The sequence below is a fragment of the Xenopus laevis genome, chromosome 3S (genome assembly GCF_017654675.1).
Source record: "Xenopus laevis strain J_2021 chromosome 3S, Xenopus_laevis_v10.1, whole genome shotgun sequence".
Lineage (NCBI taxonomy): Eukaryota > Metazoa > Chordata > Amphibia > Anura > Pipidae > Xenopus > Xenopus laevis.
Window position 1 is genome coordinate 127,786,986 of NC_054376.1, and position 18,902 is coordinate 127,805,887.

The 18,902-nt window shown below is 38.6% G+C and overlaps 1 protein-coding gene and 9 non-coding genes across 10 annotated transcripts; 1 reads left to right on the forward strand and 9 right to left on the reverse strand.

Moving 5' to 3' along the window:
• Nucleotides 1-521: 521 nt before the first annotated feature.
• hes7.1.S (hairy and enhancer of split 7, gene 1 S homeolog) lies at nt 522-2,593 on the forward strand. Its single transcript, XM_018239694.2, has 3 exons — nt 522-663; nt 937-1,032; nt 1,646-2,593. Exons 1-3 carry the CDS (start codon nt 619-621, stop codon nt 2,045-2,047), a joined length of 543 nt encoding a protein of 180 aa, XP_018095183.1. The 5' UTR covers nt 522-618; the 3' UTR covers nt 2,048-2,593.
• Nucleotides 2,594-5,358: 2,765 nt separating this feature from the next.
• On the reverse strand, nt 5,359-5,443 carry trnas-gcu. Its single transcript has one exon. It is a non-coding gene; the product is annotated as a tRNA-Ser (tRNA).
• Nucleotides 5,444-7,247: 1,804 nt separating this feature from the next.
• trnat-cgu lies at nt 7,248-7,321 on the reverse strand. Its single transcript has one exon. It is a non-coding gene; the product is annotated as a tRNA-Thr (tRNA).
• Nucleotides 7,322-8,716: 1,395 nt separating this feature from the next.
• Nucleotides 8,717-8,798, reverse strand: trnas-gcu. The gene has a single exon. It is a non-coding gene; the product is annotated as a tRNA-Ser (tRNA).
• Nucleotides 8,799-11,529: 2,731 nt separating this feature from the next.
• Nucleotides 11,530-11,602, reverse strand: trnat-agu. The gene has a single exon. It is a non-coding gene; the product is annotated as a tRNA-Thr (tRNA).
• Nucleotides 11,603-12,199: 597 nt separating this feature from the next.
• trnat-agu lies at nt 12,200-12,273 on the reverse strand. The gene has a single exon. It is a non-coding gene; the product is annotated as a tRNA-Thr (tRNA).
• A 317-nt stretch (nt 12,274-12,590) lies between these two features.
• trnas-gcu lies at nt 12,591-12,672 on the reverse strand. The gene has a single exon. It is a non-coding gene; the product is annotated as a tRNA-Ser (tRNA).
• A 2,939-nt stretch (nt 12,673-15,611) lies between these two features.
• trnat-agu lies at nt 15,612-15,685 on the reverse strand. Its single transcript has one exon. It is a non-coding gene; the product is annotated as a tRNA-Thr (tRNA).
• Nucleotides 15,686-16,006: 321 nt separating this feature from the next.
• trnas-gcu lies at nt 16,007-16,088 on the reverse strand. Its single transcript has one exon. It is a non-coding gene; the product is annotated as a tRNA-Ser (tRNA).
• A 2,241-nt stretch (nt 16,089-18,329) lies between these two features.
• trnat-agu lies at nt 18,330-18,403 on the reverse strand. Its single transcript has one exon. It is a non-coding gene; the product is annotated as a tRNA-Thr (tRNA).
• Between the last annotated feature and the right edge of the window lie 499 nt (nt 18,404-18,902).

Below are 18,902 nucleotides of genomic sequence, written 5' to 3' on the forward strand. Positions count from 1 at the left end.
ATGAGGTTAACGTTTTACTGGCTGCCAGATCATTCCTCCTGTATATATATATATTTATACTGGGTGTATCTGGCTGCCTAATGGGGCCTCTTATGGGTAAATGACAACAAACTGGAAGAGAAAGGATATCCATGTACAATACTTTGCTTTATTTACACATCATCATCATTAATGTTTAAGGCAACTGCCAGTTGTGCAGCACTTTACACTTTTATTGCTGCAGTGACATTTGTATCAGGGAATAGAAAGTAAAATGTGAGCAAATTGTTTGCCCACGGGCCCAGATCCGGCTGTTGTGATGCACAGGGGTTCATTTCAATACTCCCCCCCCCCTTTCTTTGCATTAAGAGTCCTAACTGGGACTTTGCAGTTGAATCCAATCAGCCAACAGCCTCTGCCTCATGCTAAATGCAAATGAGATTTTGGGAAATAAGGAAGGATACTCCTCCCTGATTGGCTGCTGATGAAAGGCTGCTCTCTTTTGATTGGCTCTCCTTCCACCTTTGAGCAGCCCTCTCTCTCTGTATAACTGTACTGTGAGTCAGTAGTCAGTCACATTCCTGTGGACAACTTCTACCCTGCAGCATCTTCTTCATCATCATCATCATCATCATCACCATGAAGGGAGCAAGTGAAGTCAAACCCATGGAAGCTCATAGAAAGGTAAATCCTAGTGGGCACTTCTGACTGCCACATTTTCTGACTGCCGCCTTACCCTGAGCCGCACTAGGAAAGGGCCATATTGCTGCTTTTTAATAAGAAAAACTTTGATGAGGTTCTGAAAAAAAATATCTCAAATCTTTTCTACTTTTCTTAGATCCATCTAATGTATCCCCCACCTGGTCCAGTCTCATGGTTCCATCACAATTTATAACATAATGAAAATAATTGTCAAACTGACTTTTTCTTAACACGAATTTTTTCATTATTTCACAGCTTTCAAAGCCGTTGGTGGAGAAAAGGCGACGGGAGAGGATAAATAACAGCCTGGAGAAGCTGAGAATTTTCCTATCTCAAACCCTGAAAAGTGAGGTGAGGATCTGCCCAGATACCTGTTTGTGCATGAGATTATCTGCCCCCCCCAGTATTCATTCAACAGTTAAAGGGAAAATAAAGCTGTGTAATTTGTATTACTCGTATGGCAAGTGGCTGATACACTGCCTCTCACTGACAGTAGCCCTTTGCCATATAATACAAGCCCCAAACAGTTCCCACTTACCTTCTGGGTCCCCTTGCCCTGGTCCTCCTCCTTATAACTCAGCCCCTGCCAAACATACAATATGCAGCCATGGGAGGCAGAAAACTGGTGCCCACTACCCTAATTCACTATTTAATTCTTCCTAAAACAATTTGCATAAACCTATTAAGTTGGTGTTTATGGTATAAACATGGCAGAATTCTTTCCTACAGATAGTGTGTATCTCATCTATTGGGGGGTCTATATTACATATGTAGGGGATACAGAACTAGGCAGTCAGAATGTGTATTGATGGGCTGTTCCTCCTGGAATGCGCATTCTTGCCTAATTTACATACCCAAGGCCCTGATCTGGCAGCCACAGGGGGCCAAAATACAAGGGACTGGTTATGTATATGGAATGGGGTTGATCATTTTTATTGGATACTTTTCCATTTCTTTCCTGCAGAAACTAAAGAATCCGAAGGTGGAGAAGACTGAGATTCTGGAGTGCACGGTCAAGTTTCTCCAGTCCAGAAAACTTCTCCCACTGGATGGAGAAGCTGAGGATAAAGAGTACCAATCAGGGTTCCAGCATTGCCTAGAGACAATCTTGCATTTCATGAACTCCAAACCTGACATGAATGGTGTGACCAATGAGTTCCTCTCCCACCAGCTGTCCTCCTATAAGCCATCTCCAAACACCTGGAGTCCCACCTGTGCTCCACTGACAAAACACAAGCCTTCTCTTGGCTTTCAAGACTCAGTATCACATTTAGCTTCTAACAGCATCTCCGTCAGCCCTACAAAGACTCTGGTTGACAGTCCCTTCTCTCACCAAACCTTCAACACCTGGAGACCCTGGGTATGATAACTTTTTACCCTTGAATGGTGAAAGAATAGCCACAAGGCTAGAATTATGCTCTACCTTGAATGTTCAAGCAACCTTGGATGTTACAGAGGGGACTTTTTTTAAGGAAACATTTTTTGTATGACATCAAAATCTGCAGAACTATTTAGCAGAACACAAAGCTCTTGAGATACAATGTATCTGTGTGTGTATATACAGTGTGAATATAGGGGTTAGGACCTGGACTTTTATTTTACTGAAGCGCCATTTGAGCACATTACATACGTATACATTGGAGACTTCTGTGTCCCTATATATATATATCAGGTATATAATGTATAGATTATTGTGTATTTTGCATCTGTAGCTTGTGTCACGCAGGCTCGGAGGAGAAGGAATCCTGAAAAGGAGCAGATATGCCCAAATTATGCATTTTACATGTAAACTTCTGTAAAGGGAATGAGTTTTTCTCACACTTTATGTAAATAGTATGTGTATATTTATTCCTCTGTCACTTGCTTTATAATATTGATTTCATCCTGTAAATAAAACCTTATTTGTCCTGAATCAGTGTCTGTACCAAATGAATCTTATATCTACTGCTTGTATGGCCAACATGCATCTCCCTCTGCTTAGCAGTATCATGGGAGCAAAGGTGCAACTTCTTTACATCAAATACAGGCTTACTATGTCCTGCAAAATTTTTTATTCCATAAACGTTCATCCCCATTGTCTTAATTTTCCATTGATAATATGTTGTAAATTTTTGGAAAGTCTAAGGGTTCTGTCACTTGTCTTGTGGTTACCACACTCCCTTCCCAGAGACTATTATCCACTGTTACTATAGGCACCATCTCTCCCTACTATACCTGCTATCCCACAGTCACACTCCCTTCCCAGAGACTATTATTCACTGTTACTATAGTCACCATCTCTCCCTACTATACCTGCTATCCCACAGTCACACTCCCTTCCCAGAGACTATTATCCCATTGTTACTATAGACACCATCTCTCCCTACTATACCTGCTATCCCACAGTCACACTCCCTTCCCAGAGACTATTATCCACTGTTACTATAGACACCATCTCTCCCTACTATACCTGCTATCCACAGTCACACTCCCTTCCAAGAGACTATTATCCACTGTTACTATAGGCACCATCTCTCCTACTATACCTGCTATCCCACAGTCACACTCCCTTCCCAGAGACTATTATCCACTGTTACTATAGGTACCATCTCTCCCTACTATACCTGCTATCCCACAGTCACACTCCCTTCCCAGAGACTATTATCCACTGTTACTATAGACACCATCTCTCCCTACTATACCTGCTATCCCACAGTCACACTCCCTTCCCAGAGACTATTATCCACTGTTACTATAGGCACCATCTCTCCCTACTATACCTGCTATCCCACAGTCACACTCCCTTCCCAGAGACTATTATCCACTGTTACTATAGACACCATCTCTCCCTACTATACCTGCTATCCCACAGTCACACTCCCTTCCCAGAGACTATTATCCACTGTTACTATAGGCACCATCTCTCCCTACTATACCTGCTATCCCACAGTCACACTCCCTTCCCAGAGACTATTATCCACTGTTACTATAGGCACCATCTCTCCCTACTATACCTGCTATCCCACAGTCACACTCCCTTCCCAGAGACTATTATCCACTGTTACTATAGGCACCATCTCTCCCTACTATACCTGCTATCCCACAGTCACACTCCCTTCCAGAGACTATTATCCACTGTTACTATAGACACCATCTCTCCCTACTATACCTGCTATCCCACAGTCACACTCCCTTCCCAGAGACTATTATCCCACTGTTACTATAGACACCATCTCTCCCTACTATACCTGCTATCCCACAGTCACACTCCCTTCCCAGAGACTATTATCCCACTGTTAATATAGGCACCATCTCTCCCTACTATACCTGCTATCCCACAGTCACACTCCCTTCCCAGAGACTATTATCCACTGTTACTATAGGCACCATCTCTCCCTACTATACCTGCTATATCACAGTCACACTCCCTTCCCAGAGACTATTATCCCACTGTTACTATAGACCCCATCTCTCCCTACTATACCTGCTATCCCACAGTCACACTCCCTTCCCAGAGACTATTATCCACTGTTACTATAGACACCATCTCTCCCTACTATACCTGTTATCCCACAGTCACACTCCCTTCCCAGAGACTATTATCCCACTGTTACTATAGACCCCATCTCTCCCTACTATACCTGCTATCCCACAGTCACACTCCCTTCCCAGAGACTATTATCCCACTGTTAATATAGGCACCATCTCTCCCTACTATACCTGCTATCCCACAGTCACACTCCCTTCCCAGAGACTATTATCCCACTGTTACTATAGACCCCATCTCTCCCTACTATACCTGCTATCCCACAGTCACACTCCCTTCCCAGAGACTATTATCCACTGTTACTATAGACACCATCTCTCCCTACTATACCTGTTATCCCACAGTCACACTCCCTTCCAGAGACTATTATCCCACTGTTACTATAGACCCCATCTCTCCCTACTATACCTGCTATCCCACAGTCACACTCCCTTCCCAGAGACTATTATCCAATGTTACTATAGGCACCATCTCCCCCTACTATACCTGCTATCCCACAGTCACACTCCCTTCCCAGAGACTATTATCCACTGTTACTATAGACACCATCTCTCCCTACTATACCTGCTATCCCACAGTCACACTCCCTTCCGAGAGACTATTATCCACTGTTACTATAGGCACCATCTCTCCCTACTATACCTGTTATCCCACAGTCACACTCCCTTCCCAGAGACTATTATCCACTGTCACTATAGGCACCATCTCTCCCTACTATACCTGTTATCCCACAGTCACACTCCCTTCCCAGAGACTATTATCCCACTGTTACTATAGGCACCATCTCTCCCTACTATACCTGCTATCCCACAGTCACACTCTCTTCCCAGAGACTATTATCCACTGTTACTATAGACACCATCTCTCCCTACTATACCTGCTATCCCACAGTCACACTCCCTTCCCAGAGACTATTATCCCACTGTTACCATAGACACCATCTCTCCCTACTATACCTGCTATCCCACTGTCCCACAGTCACACTCCCTTCCCAGAGACTATTATCCACTGTTACTAGAGACACCATCTCTCTCTACTATACCTGCTATCCCACAGTCACACTCCCTTCGCAGTGACTATTAGCCCCATTGCAATAAGGAGACCGCCTCACCTTACTTTAACCGTAAAAACTCATGGAAAGTAAAGGGTATCGACAAGGATGGGATTCGAACCCACGCTTGCAGAGCACAATGGATTAGCAGTCAATCGCCTTAACCACTCGGCCACCTCACTGCCTTAAAGATGGGAAATAGGATTTACATCACAGGGCTAGTCCCGTGTTGGTCAGGATCATTATTTTACTACAGCCCTCCCCACTTGTAAATGTATAGCCTAATCTTATTTACCCGAGCCCTGACAGTTTCCCACAAGCACGTATAGGAGAAGGAAAGGTTAAAACTAAGTAAGCCTTATCAGAAAGGTCCATCTTAAATCTAAATATACCAGTAAGCCCCCAAAGTAATGTTGCTCTGAGTCCCCTGTCAAAAGAAACAGCACATTTCTTTCCTTCTATTGTGTACTCATGGGCTTCTGTATCACACTTCCTGTTTTCAGCCTAAACCTCCTTGCCCTGGGCAAGTACATGCTCTGTTTGCTCCTCTCCCCCCCATCCCTCCCTTCTCTACTGTAATCTGAGCCAAGAGCAGGGAGAGACTCAGACAGGAAGTGATGTCACACCAAGCTAATATGGCAGCTGCTATCCTAAACAAACAGAGAGTTTCTAGAGCTTAAAAAAACAAAAACATAGACACCAGGGCCCCCATCACAGTTTTTAAACAATCAGGTCAGGTCAGGTCGTCTCCATAATTTTTTTTTTAAATAAACTTTGGTGCCAGCCCCCCCTTACAAGTTAAAAGGAAACATTGGGGCCCAGAGAATATTTTTTTTAAAAAAAAAACATTGTTTATAGGGGCCTCTAGAGTTTCAAAATAATACATTGGTAGGTAGGGGTTTAATAAAAAAAAACACTTTGCCGTTCAGTAGAACTGAACTTGTGGCTTCAGGACTTCAACTTCGGCTCTTTTTTGTTGCATCATCTTGGAATGTCAATGGACTATTGCTGATTGAATGTTGCATTAATGCCGTTATTAACACCGGATGTGACTTCATACGCACTAACAGCAAACTCAAAAACAGAAACAGATACTTCAGGAAGACACTACTGAGATTCACACTCCTGTTTACTAGTCAGGCACTTTAACCAATTAAGCCACAGCGCCAACTGTATTCCAAAAAATTCCCCGTTGTCTGTCTATGCAGAAGATTTGAGTTCAGTTTATTCTGACAAGGTGGGAACAATAAATGAAAATATCATCTGCTGCTACATAACAAAGAAGGTTATTTTTTTCCACTATGTAAAAACCCTTTTTATATTTCCATTATTGATGCACCCATCATGAACAAACTGGGTATTCATAATAATAAAATAAGTTCCAACTGGTTTACCGATTCTAACTGGTTTAGGGAGTGCTTGTCTTTGCTCTTCTTTCTAAACTTAACTTGCTTCTTCTTCATCAGGTTGAAAGAGCCAAGAAGAATGTTCTACTGATATTACTAAAATAGAGTGAAGGATGTAGGACGAAGCTCTTAAATAAAGGCACTGCTGAGAGTCGAACTCAGGAAACATAAACTGTTTGCTTGAGTCATTGGCAGAATTTAAAAAATGTCACTGTCTGGTAGTGATGGGCAAATTTATTCAGCAGGTGCGAATTTGCGGCGAACCTGAGTGTTTCGTTGCTGACAAATAAATTTGTGAAATTGCCACGAAAGTTTGCCGGCAAAAATTATTTTTGCCACCGGCAACAATTCCAATGCCAGCAACAATTCCGACTCCAGCATCAATTAAATGGACGGCCATTGACTTTAATGAGCGTCAAATGTCGCTGGTATCAGAATTGTTGCTGGCGTCAATTTTGACACCGGTATCAAAATTGGCGTTTCGCAAATTTTCCGGCGAAGCAAAACATATTTGCACATCATTACTGTCTAGTCTTCCATTGATAAATTGGAAATCGGCAAAGTTTGCCTGCATTGAAAACCGAGGCACTGCTGAGATTCGAACTCAGGATCTCCTGTTTACGAGACAGGCGCTTTAACCAGCTAAGCCACAGCGCCTAAGGCTACACAGTTGATCAAGGTACACAACTCTTACCAATATGTATAGGAAAATTGCATCATAGCCAGCACTTTACCCCTCTCATCTATCACAGGTTCTCAGGTCCAACTCTGGAACTTCAGGAACTCTTGTTTATGAGACAGATAATTAACAACTAATCCACAGAGCCAACCATGTGCTGTAAGCAGAGGTGGAAGGACCTACTCTGATGAAGAACCCAATAACTCGACACTCATCAGAAGGGAGTGACTGACATGAGGTAGGCAGACTGGGGGGTAACATTGCATTGTGGTGTGATATGTTAGAAGTTTCAATTGATTATTTTGATTTATATTGATAAATTGCACAAATAAATGTTTTACATGAGTAACTGTGCATGTTTCAAATGTTTATTTAATACGTGGTTATGGACTTGTGCACAGCTCCCACTACGGTATAGCATAACCCCAAAACCAAATTGTCTCAAATGAGTCAACTCTCCAGTGAAATTTAACTAAGAGTCAGTCCGATCACTTGGGAATGTCTGACTCTGCACTTCTATTGGACCAGGGCGACCCTTGCTTTAGAGAAAGTGAAAGTTTTTACTTGTTACTTCATGTGGACTGTCCAAAACTGTTTGCTTGAGTCATTGGCAGAATTTAAAAAGTGTCACTGTCTGGTAGTGATGGGCAAATTTATTCGCCAGGTGAGAATTTGCATTGAACCTTAGTGTTTTGTTGCTGACGAATACATTTGTGAAATTGCCCCGAAAATTTGCTGCCGAAATATTTTTTTTTGCCACCAGCGACAATTCCAACGCCAGCAACAATTCCGACGCCAGCATCAATTAAATGGATTCCATTGACTTTAATAAGAGTCAAATGTCGCTGGCATCGGAATTGTTGCTGGCGTAAATTTTGATCCCCGCATCAAAATTTGCATTTTGCTAATTTTTCGGCGAAGTGAAACAAATTTGCCGATCACTACTGTCTGGCCTTCCATTGGTAAATTGGAAATCGGCCATGAAAACTGAGGAACTGCTGAGATTCGAACTCAGAATCTCCTGTTTACTAGACAGGCGCTTTAATCAACTAAGCCACAGCACCAAGTTTCATATAAGTCTAAAAATGAGAAAACTCTCCAGTGAGATTTAACTAAAAGTCAGTCTGACCACTTGGGTAATGTCTGACTCTGCACTTCTATTGGACTACACTGGATCCTTTCAAAACTGAGAACTTCCTCTGCCAATGTCCATTTCTCAGCACATGGAGAGAAAGGAGAGAAGACACAAGTTTTCCCTAATCAGATCACATCATTGCATGATTGTATGGACAATGCAGCTGCTTTAGGTTTGCTCATTCAATCTTTCTATTCATAAGTTCAGTTTAAAACATTCGCTTAATGAAAACTATTCTCGACGAGGATGGGATTCGAACCCACGCGTGCAGAGCACAATGGATTAGCAGTCCATCGCCTTAACCACTCGGCCACCTCGTCTGCTATCAGCGCTTTCTCTTTTGCTATTTTCTGTTTGCAGATCATTTTTGTGGTATTTCTTACACGTTGGGTGGATTTTATTATATTGAGTCATATAAAATGCATATTATTCATATAACACCTCAAACATACGCAGATCTTTGCAAAATGGTAGCATAACCAGTCTACTTTTCAATACATGATTGGCATGAGGCCCCTACTTTAAATAGCTTACTATCTATGAAGAAGAGGGGTAGGTCAGGGATGTGTCAAAGCTTGTATTTTACCTATCTTCTCTTCCAAAGGTTCTACAATCCAAAGCTAACGCATTCTATGTATTAAAAATGCAATTAATAAAAAACTTACAATTTTGCTTAATATTGAATCCATTACTAAGGATTTGCCTGAATGCTAAATCTAATTGGAACCCTCATTTATATTTGCTGAACATCCCCCATTTGCAACATACTCTAATTTAATATAGCTTCTGCAAACCGGAAACTGCTTAGCAACCTCTTCCGACCCTTGAAGAACCTTTGCTAATACGCAGTAAATGTACTCAAACTTCTTACTGAAAAAGTTATGTTTGCTCCAGACAATTACAACACAGTTCATAAAAGTTGGCAATTCATAATCAGAATTCGCAATGAACAATTACATTTCAAAATATTACATTGCAAAATGGAAAATTTTATTATTTGTGCAATTTTTTTTCGCTATGCGACTTTTATTACATGCCCCCATTTATAGGCAAAAAAAACGACAGTACAGTGAGTGTACGAAAATGTCTAGAAGTACTTGTAGAGTAGCAGGTTTGATCTAGCTGAGGCAGAAGAGGCAGGATGGCCACCAAAGGACCTAGATACAAGCACAACACATTCTTGTTAGTACTCTATGGACCTCAAGAAAAACATTTGATCATTTATTATGGGACTCATTCAATTACAGCTTAAATTCTTTTGAATCTAAAGGCCCTTTCATAGAATGAATCAAACATTTATACAGTTATTCCACAACCCAGATATTGGTGGCTGGTGAGATTTCTTACCCTTATTGTATTTTTCAAAGGAATCAGACTAGGTTGCTCCCTTTCCCCACTGCTGTTTAACATCCCTCTAGAGACTCTTATTTTAATGTTAAAACTGTCAGATATTTTCCATGGGATTTCTATCAGTATTAATAATATTATAGTTTTAGCATTTGTATATTTACTTTTATTGGTTCAAAAGCCAAACAATTCTTTGGAAGCCTTATTCAGTTTATAAAAGTGTTGTATAGCCACACCTCTAAATACATTCTTTGGGGCCCATTTACTTAGTTCGAAGGAAAAGAGGAAAAATAGTTCGAATTTTCGAATGGTCGAATATGGCTACTTCGACCATCGAATGGGCTACTTCGACCTTCCACTACGACCTTCGAATCGAACGATTCGAACTAAAAATCGTTCGACTATTCAACCATTCGATAGTCGAAGTACTGTCTTTTTAAAAAATCCTTCGACCCCCTAGTCCGCCACCTAAAACCTACCGAGGCCAATGTTAGCCTAAGGGGAAGGTCCCCATAGGCTTCCTAACAATTTTCTGATCGAAGGAATATCCTTCGATCGATGGATTAAAATCCTTCGAATCGTTCGATACGAAGGATTTAATTGTTCGATCGAACGATTATAGAGGTAAATCCTTCGACTTCGATATTCAAAGTCGAAGGATTTTACTTTGACGGTCGAATATCGAGGGTTAATTAACCCTCGATATTCAACCCTAGGTAAATGTGCCCCATAATGTCCAAAAAACAGAAATTGTAAATATTTCTGAAAAGTTTTCACAATGGCTTTAAACAAATTTAAATATAAATTATCCTAAGACCAAAGGGTATTTATATTTTTATACCTAAAGATTTGTCTAATGTATACAACATTAAAATGATTTTCCTGAATGTTAATTATATGGTATCACAATGTTGTAAATGGTCTAATGTCTTCTGCTGAAATGGACAAGTAGGTTCTTTAACATGCTGATCTTTTCAAAACCTTTGTATCATTTGAGTACTCTCCCCTTACTAGTTGAAAATAGAGATATAATATTTTGGATAAAGCCTTTATTGAATTCTTTGGGAGAATAAAACAATAATAAAAATGTCAATATCAAGATTGAAAGCTTAATTCTCCAACGGTTGTTTGAGTCTGACTGGCTTTAGAAAATGTGAGTCCGCACATTCCAGATGATTTTGAATGGTTGAATGGACAAACAAAATATACCAATCCTGAGTAAGATATCAGGTTAGATGCTGGAGATAAAATTATTTCTTGTCTATATATTAAATGAAAAGACATTACTAGAGAATTAAAAACCAATCCATTGTACAGAAACTCATTATAATCTAAGAAACTTCTCTTCCAATACTATAAATATATTTATCAGTTGTCTCCCTTTTTTTCTGATTGACATTATGTAATGTCAGTCCTATAGGTTCCTCCTGTTGGAACTATTATGGGAAGAAGGTTTTACAAATATGAGATATTATTGATACCACTTCAGATAAATTAATCCCATTGAATTTTTTAGCTTTGAATTTTAAAATATCAGGGTTTCAGAAATCAAAATATGACTACATATTTTCTATATCAGAAAATGTTTGTGGAAAAAAACTCATTTAAAGAGAATTTACTCTATTTCCCTGATTCACTATCACTACTGTCTGGCCTTCCATTGGTAAATTGGAAATTGGCAAAGTTTGCCTGCCATGAAAACTGAGGCACTGCTGAGATTCGAACTCAGGTCTCCTGTTTACTAGACAGGCGCTTTAACCAACTAAGCCACAGCGCCAAGCATGACACAGTTACATGTAAATAAAAAAATGAAAAAACTCTCCAGTGAGATTTAACTAAAAGTCTAACCACTTGGGAATGTCTGACTCTGCAGGATGTTCTGCACTTCTATTGGACCAGGATGACCCCTGCTTTAGAGAAAGTGAAAGGTTTTACTTGTCACTTCATGTGGACTGTCCAAGGAAACATAAAGTGTTTGCTTGAGTCATTGGCAGAATTTAAAAAATGTCACTGTCTGGTAGTGATGGGCAAATTTATTCAGCAGGTGCGAATTTGCGGCGAACCTGAGTGTTTCGTTGCTGACAAATAAATTTGTGAAATTGCCACGAAAATTTGCCGGCAAAAATTATTTTTGCCACCGTCAACAATTCCAATGCCAGCAACAATTCCGACGCCAGCATCAATTAAATGGATGGCCATTGACTTTAATGAGCGTCAAATGTCGCTGGCATCAGAATTGTTGCTGGCGTCAATTTTGACACCGGTATCAAAATTGGCGTTTCGCGAATTTTCCGGCGAAGCAAAACATATTTGCCCATCATTACTGTCCATTGATAAATTGGAAATCGGCAAAGTTTGCCTGCATTGAAAACTGAGGCACTGCTGAGATTCGAACTCAGGATCTCCTGTTTACTAGACAGGCGCTTTAACCAACTAAGCCACAGCGCCAAGCTTGATATACTACATGTAAGTAAAAAAATGAAAAACTTCTCCAGTGATAATTAACTAAAAGTCAGTCTGACCATTTGGGTAATGTCTGACTCTGCACTTCTATTGGACTACACTGAATCCTTTCAAAACTGAGAACTTCCTCTGCCAATGTCCATTTCTCAGCACATGGAGAGAAAGGAGAGAAGACACAAGTTTTCCCTAATCAGATCACATCATTGCATGATTGTATGGACAATGAAGCTGCTTTGGTTTGCTCATTCAATCTTTCTATTCATAAGTTCAGTTTAAAACATTTTCTTAATGAAAACTACTCTCGACGAGGATGGGATTCGAACCCACGCGTGCAGAGCACAATGGATTAGCAGTCCATCGCCTTAACCACTCGGCCACCTCGTCTGCTATCAGCGATTTCTCTTTTGCCATTTTCTGTTTGCAGATAATTTTTGTGGTATTTCTTACACGGTTGAGTCATATAAAATGTATATTATTCAAATAACACCTCAAAAGTAAAGAGCTTTGCAAAATGGTAGCATAACCACTCCTACTTTTCAATACATGATTGGCATGAGGCCCCTACTTTAAATAGCTTACTATCTATGAAGAAGAGGGGTAGGTCAGGGATGTGTCAAAGCTTGTATTTTACCTATCTTCTCTTCCAAAGGTTCTACAATCCAAAGCTAACGCATTCTATGTAATAACAATGCAATTAATAAAAAACGTCCAATTTTGTTAAATATTGAATCCATTGCTAAGGATTTGCCTGATGCTAAATCTAATTGGAACCCTCATTTATTTTGCTGAACATCCACCATTTGCAACATATTCTAATTTAATATAGCTTCGGCAAACCGGAAAACTGCTTAATAACAACCTCTTCCGACAGTTGAAGAACCTTTGCTAATACGCCAGTAAATGTACTCAAACTTCTTAATGAAAAAGTTATGTTTCTCCAGGAACAATTACAACACAGCTCATAAAATTTGGGCCCCAATGCATAATCAAAAATTCGCAAATGAACAATTACAATTTCAAAATATTACACTGCAAAATGTGAAATTTTATTTTTTGTGCAATTTTTTTTGCTCTATTTCGACTTTTATTACATGCCCCAATTTATAGGCAAAAAAACCACAGTACAGCGAGTGTACAAAACTGTCTAGAAGTAAGTGTGTTTGAATGTAGGAGAGCAGGTGTGATCTAGCTGAGGCAGAAGAGGCAGGATGGCCACCAAAGGACCTAGATACAAGCACAACACATTCTTGTTAGTACACTATGGACCTCAAGAAAAACATTTGATCATTTATTATGGGACTCATTCAATTACAGCTTAAATTCTTTTGAATCTAAAGGCCCTTTCATAGAATGAATCAAACATTTATACAGTGATTCCAAAAACCCAGATATTGGTGGCTGGTGAGATTTCTTCCCTTATTGTATTTTTTCAAAGGAATCAGACTAGGTTGCTCCCTTTCCCCCACTGCTGTTTAACATCCCTCTAGAGACTCTTATTTTAATGTTAAAACTGTCAGATATTTTCCATGGGATTTCTATCAGTATTAATAATATTTATTTTTAGCATTTGTATATTTACTTTTATTGGTTCAAAGGCAAACAATTCTTTTGGAAGCCTTGTTCAGTTTATAAAAGTTTTTGTATAGCCACACCTCTAGATACATACATAATGTCCAAAAAACAGAAATTGTAAATATTTCTGAAAAGGTTTCACAATGGCTTTAAAACACATTTAAATATAAATTATCCTAAGACCAAAGGGTATTTATATTTTTATACCTAAAGATTTGTCTAATGTATACAACAATTAAAATGATTTTCCTGAATGTTAATTATATGGTATCACAATGTTGTAAATGGTCTAATTCTTCTGCTGAAATGCACAAGTAGGTTCTTTAACATGCTGATCTTTTCAAACCTTTGTTTTCATTTGAGTACTCTCCCCTTACTAGTTGAAAATAGAGATATAATAATTTTGGATAAAGCCTTTATTGAATTCTTTTGGGAGAATAAAACAAAAAAAAAATGTCAATATCAAGATTGAAAAGCTTAATTCTCCAACGGTTGTTTAGTCTGACTGGCTTAGAAAATGTGAGTCCGCACATTCCAGATGATTTTGAATGGTTGAATGGACAAACAAATATACCAATCCTGAGTAAGATATCAGGTTAGATGCTGGAGATAAAATTATTTCTTGTCTATATATTAAATGAAAAGACATTACTAGAGAATTAAAAACCAATCCATTGTACAGAAACTCATTATAATCTAAGAAACTTCTCTTCCAATACTATTAAATATATTTAATCAGTTGTCTCCCTTTTTTTCTGATTGACATTATGTAATGTCAGTCCTATAGGTTCCTCCTGTTGGAACTATTATGGGAAGAAGGTTTTACAAATATGAGATATTATTGATTACCACTTCAGATAAATTAATCCCATTTAATTTTTTAGCTTTGAATTTTAAAATATCAGGGTTTCAGAAATCAAAATATGACTACATATTTTCTATATCAGAAAATGTTTGTGGAAAAAACTCATTTAAAGGGAATTTACTCTATTTCCCTGATTCACTATCACTACTGTCTGGCCTTCCATTGGTAAATTGGAAATTGGCAAAGTTTGCCTGCCATGAAAACTGAGGCACTGCTGAGATTCGAACTCAGGGTCTCCTGTTTACTAAAACAGGGGGCTTTAACCAACTAAGCCAAGCGCCAAGCATGACACAGTTACATGTAAATAAAAAAATTTAAAAAACTCTCCAGTGAGATTTAACTAAAAGTCTAACCACTTGGGAATGTCTGACTCTGCCCGGATGTTCTGCAACTTCTATTGGACCAGGATGACCCCGCTTTTGAGAAAGTGAAAGGTTTTACTTGTCACTTCATGGTGGACTGTCCAAGGAAACATAAAGTGTTTGCTTGAGTCATTGGCAGAATTTAAAAAATGTCACTGTCTGGTAGTGATGGGCAAAATTTATTCAGCAGGTGCGAATTTGCGGCGAACCTTTAGTGTTTCGTTGCTGAACAAATAAATTTGTGAAATTGCCACGAAAATTTGCCGGCAAAATTATTTTTGCCACCGTCAACAATTCCAATGCCAGCAACAATTCCGACGCCAGCATCAATTAAATGGATGGGCCCTTGACTTTAATGAGCGTCAAATGTCGCTGGCATCAGAATTGTTGCTGGCGTCAATTTTGACACCGGGTATCAAAATTGGCGTTTTCGGAAATTTTCCGGCGAAGCAAAACATATTTGCCCATCATTACTGTCCATTGATAAATTGGAAATCGGCAAAGTTTGCCTGCATTGAAAACTGAGGCACTGCTGAGATTCGAACTCAGGATCTCCTGTTTACTAGACAGGCGCTTTAACCAACTAAGCCACAGCGCCAAGCTTGATATACTGACATGTAAGTAAAAAAATAAAAAAACTTCTCCAGTGATATTTAACTAAAAGTCAGTCTGACCATTTGGGTAATGTCTGACTCTGCACTTCTATTGGACTACACTGAATCCTTTCAAAACTGAGAACTTCCTCTGCCAATGTCCATTTCTCAGCACATGGAGAGAAAGGAGAGAAGACACAAGTTTTCCCTAATCAGATCACATCATTGCATGATTGTATGGACAATGAAGCTGCTTTTGGTTTGCTCATTCAATCTTTTCTATTCATAAGTTCAGTTTAAAACATTTTCTTAATGAAAACTACTCTCGACGAGGATGGGATTCGAACCCACGCGTGCAGAGCACAATGGATTAGCAGTCCATCGCCTTAACCACTCGGCCACCTCGTCTGCTATCAGCGATTTCTCTTTTGCCATTTTCTGTTTGCAGATAATTTTTTGTGGTATTTCTTACACGGTTGAGTCATATAAAATGTATATTATTCAAATAACACCTCAAAAGTAAAGAGCTTTGCAAAATGGTAGCATAACCACTCTACTTTTCAATACATGATTGGCATGAGGCCCTACTTTAAATAGCTTACTATCTATGAAGAAGAGGGGTAGGTCAGGGATGTGTCAAAGCTTGTATTTTACCTATCTTCTCTTCCAAAGGTTCTACAATCCAAAGCTAACGCATTCTATGTAATAACAATGCAATTAATAAAAAACGTCCAATTTTGTTAAATATTGAATCCATTGCTAAGGATTTGCCTGAATGCTAAATCTAATTGGAACCCTCATTTATATTTGCTGAACATCCACCATTTGCAACATATTCTAATTTAATATAGCTTCGGCAAACCGGAAACTGCTTAATAACAACCTCTTCCGACAGTTGAAGAACCTTTGCTAATACGCAGTAAATGTACTCAAACTTCTTAATGAAAAAGTTATGTTTGCTCCAGACAATTACAACACAGCTCATAAAAGTTGGCAATGCATAATCAAAATTCGCAATGAACAATTACATTTCAAAATATTACACTGCAAAATGTGAAATTTTATTATTTGTGCAATTTTTTTTGCTCTATTCGACTTTTATTACATGCCCCAATTTATAGGCAAAAAAACCACAGTACAGCGAGTGTACAAAACTGTCTAGAAGTAAGTGTGTTTGAATGTAGAGAGCAGGTGTGATCTAGCTGAGGCAGAAGAGGCAGGATGGCCACCAAAGGACCTAGATACAAGCACAACACATTCTTGTTAGTACACTATGGACCTCAAGAAAAACATTTGATCATTTATTATGGGACTCATTCAATTACAGCTTAAATTCTTTTGAATCTAAAGGCCCTTTCATAGAATGAATCAAACATTTATACAGTGATTCCACAACCCAGATATTGGTGGCTGGTGAGATTTCTTCCCTTATTGTATTTTTCAAAGGAATCAGACTAGGTTGCTCCCTTTCCCCACTGCTGTTTAACATCCCTCTAGAGACTCTTATTTTAATGTTAAAACTGTCAGATATTTTCCATGGGATTTCTATCAGTATTAATAATATTATATTTTTAGCATTTGTATATTTACTTTTATTGTTCAAAGGCCAAACAATTCTTTGGAAGCCTTGTTCAGTTTATAAAAGTGTTGTATAGCCACACCTCTAGATACATACATAATGTCCAAAAAACAGAAATTGTAAATATTTCTGAAAAGGTTTCACAATGGCTTTAAACACATTTAAATATAAATTATCCTAAGACCAAAGGGTATTTATATTTTTATACCTAAAGATTTGTCTAATGTATACAACATTAAAATGATTTTCCTGAATGTTAAATTATATGGTATCACAATGTTGTAAATGGTCTAATGTCTTCTGCTGAAATGCACAAGTAGGTTCTTTAACATGCTGATCTTTTCAAAACCTTTGTATCATTTGAGTACTCTCCCCTTACTAGTTGAAAATAGAGATATAATAATTTTGGATAAAGCCTTTATTGAATTCTTTTGGGAGAATAAAACAATAATAAAATGTCAATATCAAGATTGAAAGCTTAATTCTCCAACGGTTGTTTGAGTCTGACTGGCTTTAGAAAATGTGAGTCCGCACATTCCAGATGATTTGAATGGTTGAATGGACAAAACAAATATACCAATCCTGAGTAAGATATCAGGTTAGATGCTGGAGATAAAATTATTTCTTGTCTATATATTAAATGAAAAGACATTACTAGAGAATTAAAAAACCAATCCATTGTACAGAAACTCATTATAATCTAAGAAACTTCTCTTCCAATACTATAAATATATTTATCAGTTGTCTCCCTTTTTTTCTGATTGACATTATGTAATGTCAGTCCTATAGGTTCCTCCTGTTGGAACTATTATGGGAAGAAGGTTTTACAAATATGAGATATTATTGATACCACTTCAGATAAATTAATCCCATTGAATTTTTTAGCTTTGAATTTTAAAATATCAGGGTTTCAGAAATCAAAATATGACTACATATTTTCTATATCAGAAAATGTTTGTGGAAAAAACTCATTTAAAGAATTTACTCTATTTCCCTGATTCACTATCACTACTGTCTGGCCTTCCATTGGTAAATTGGAAATTGGCAAAGTTTGCCTGCCATGAAAACTGAGGCACTGCTGAGATTCGAACTCAGGATCTCCTGTTTACTAGACAGGCGCTTTAACCAACTAAGCCACAGCGCCAAGCATGACACAGTTACATGTAAATAAAAAATGAAAAAACTCTCCAGTGAGATTTAACTAAAAGTCTAACCACTTGGGAATGTCTGACTCTGCAGGATGTTCTGCACTTCTATTGGACCAGGATGACCCCTGCTTTAGAGAAAGTGAAAGGTTTTACTTGTCACTTCATGTGGACTGTCCAAGGAAACATAAAGTGTTTGCTTGAGTCATTGGCAGAATTTAAAAAATGTCACTGTCTGGTAGTGATGGGCAAATTTATTCAGCAGGTGCGAATTTGCGGCGAACCTGAGTGTTTCGTTGCTGACAAATAAATTTGTGAAATTGCCACGAAAATTTGCCGGCAAAAATTATTTTTGCCACCGTCAACAATTCCAATGCCAGCAACAATTCCGACGCCAGCATCAATTAAATGGATGGCCATTGACTTTAATGAGCGTCAAATGTCGCTGGCATCAGAATTGTTGCTGGCGTCAATTTTGACACCGGTATCAAAATTGGC

Bases quoted from the DNA above. Each gene is read 5' to 3' on its own strand.
- hes7.1.S (XM_018239694.2), top strand. From the start codon at position 619: ATGAAGGGAGCAAGTGAAGTCAAACCCATGGAAGCTCATAGAAAG. The intron at 664-936 runs GTAAATCCTAGT...ATTATTTCACAG, and splicing joins CCATGGAAGCTCATAGAAAG to CTTTCAAAGCCGTTGGTGGA. The intron at 1,033-1,645 runs GTGAGGATCTGC...TCTTTCCTGCAG, and splicing joins CTCAAACCCTGAAAAGTGAG to AAACTAAAGAATCCGAAGGT.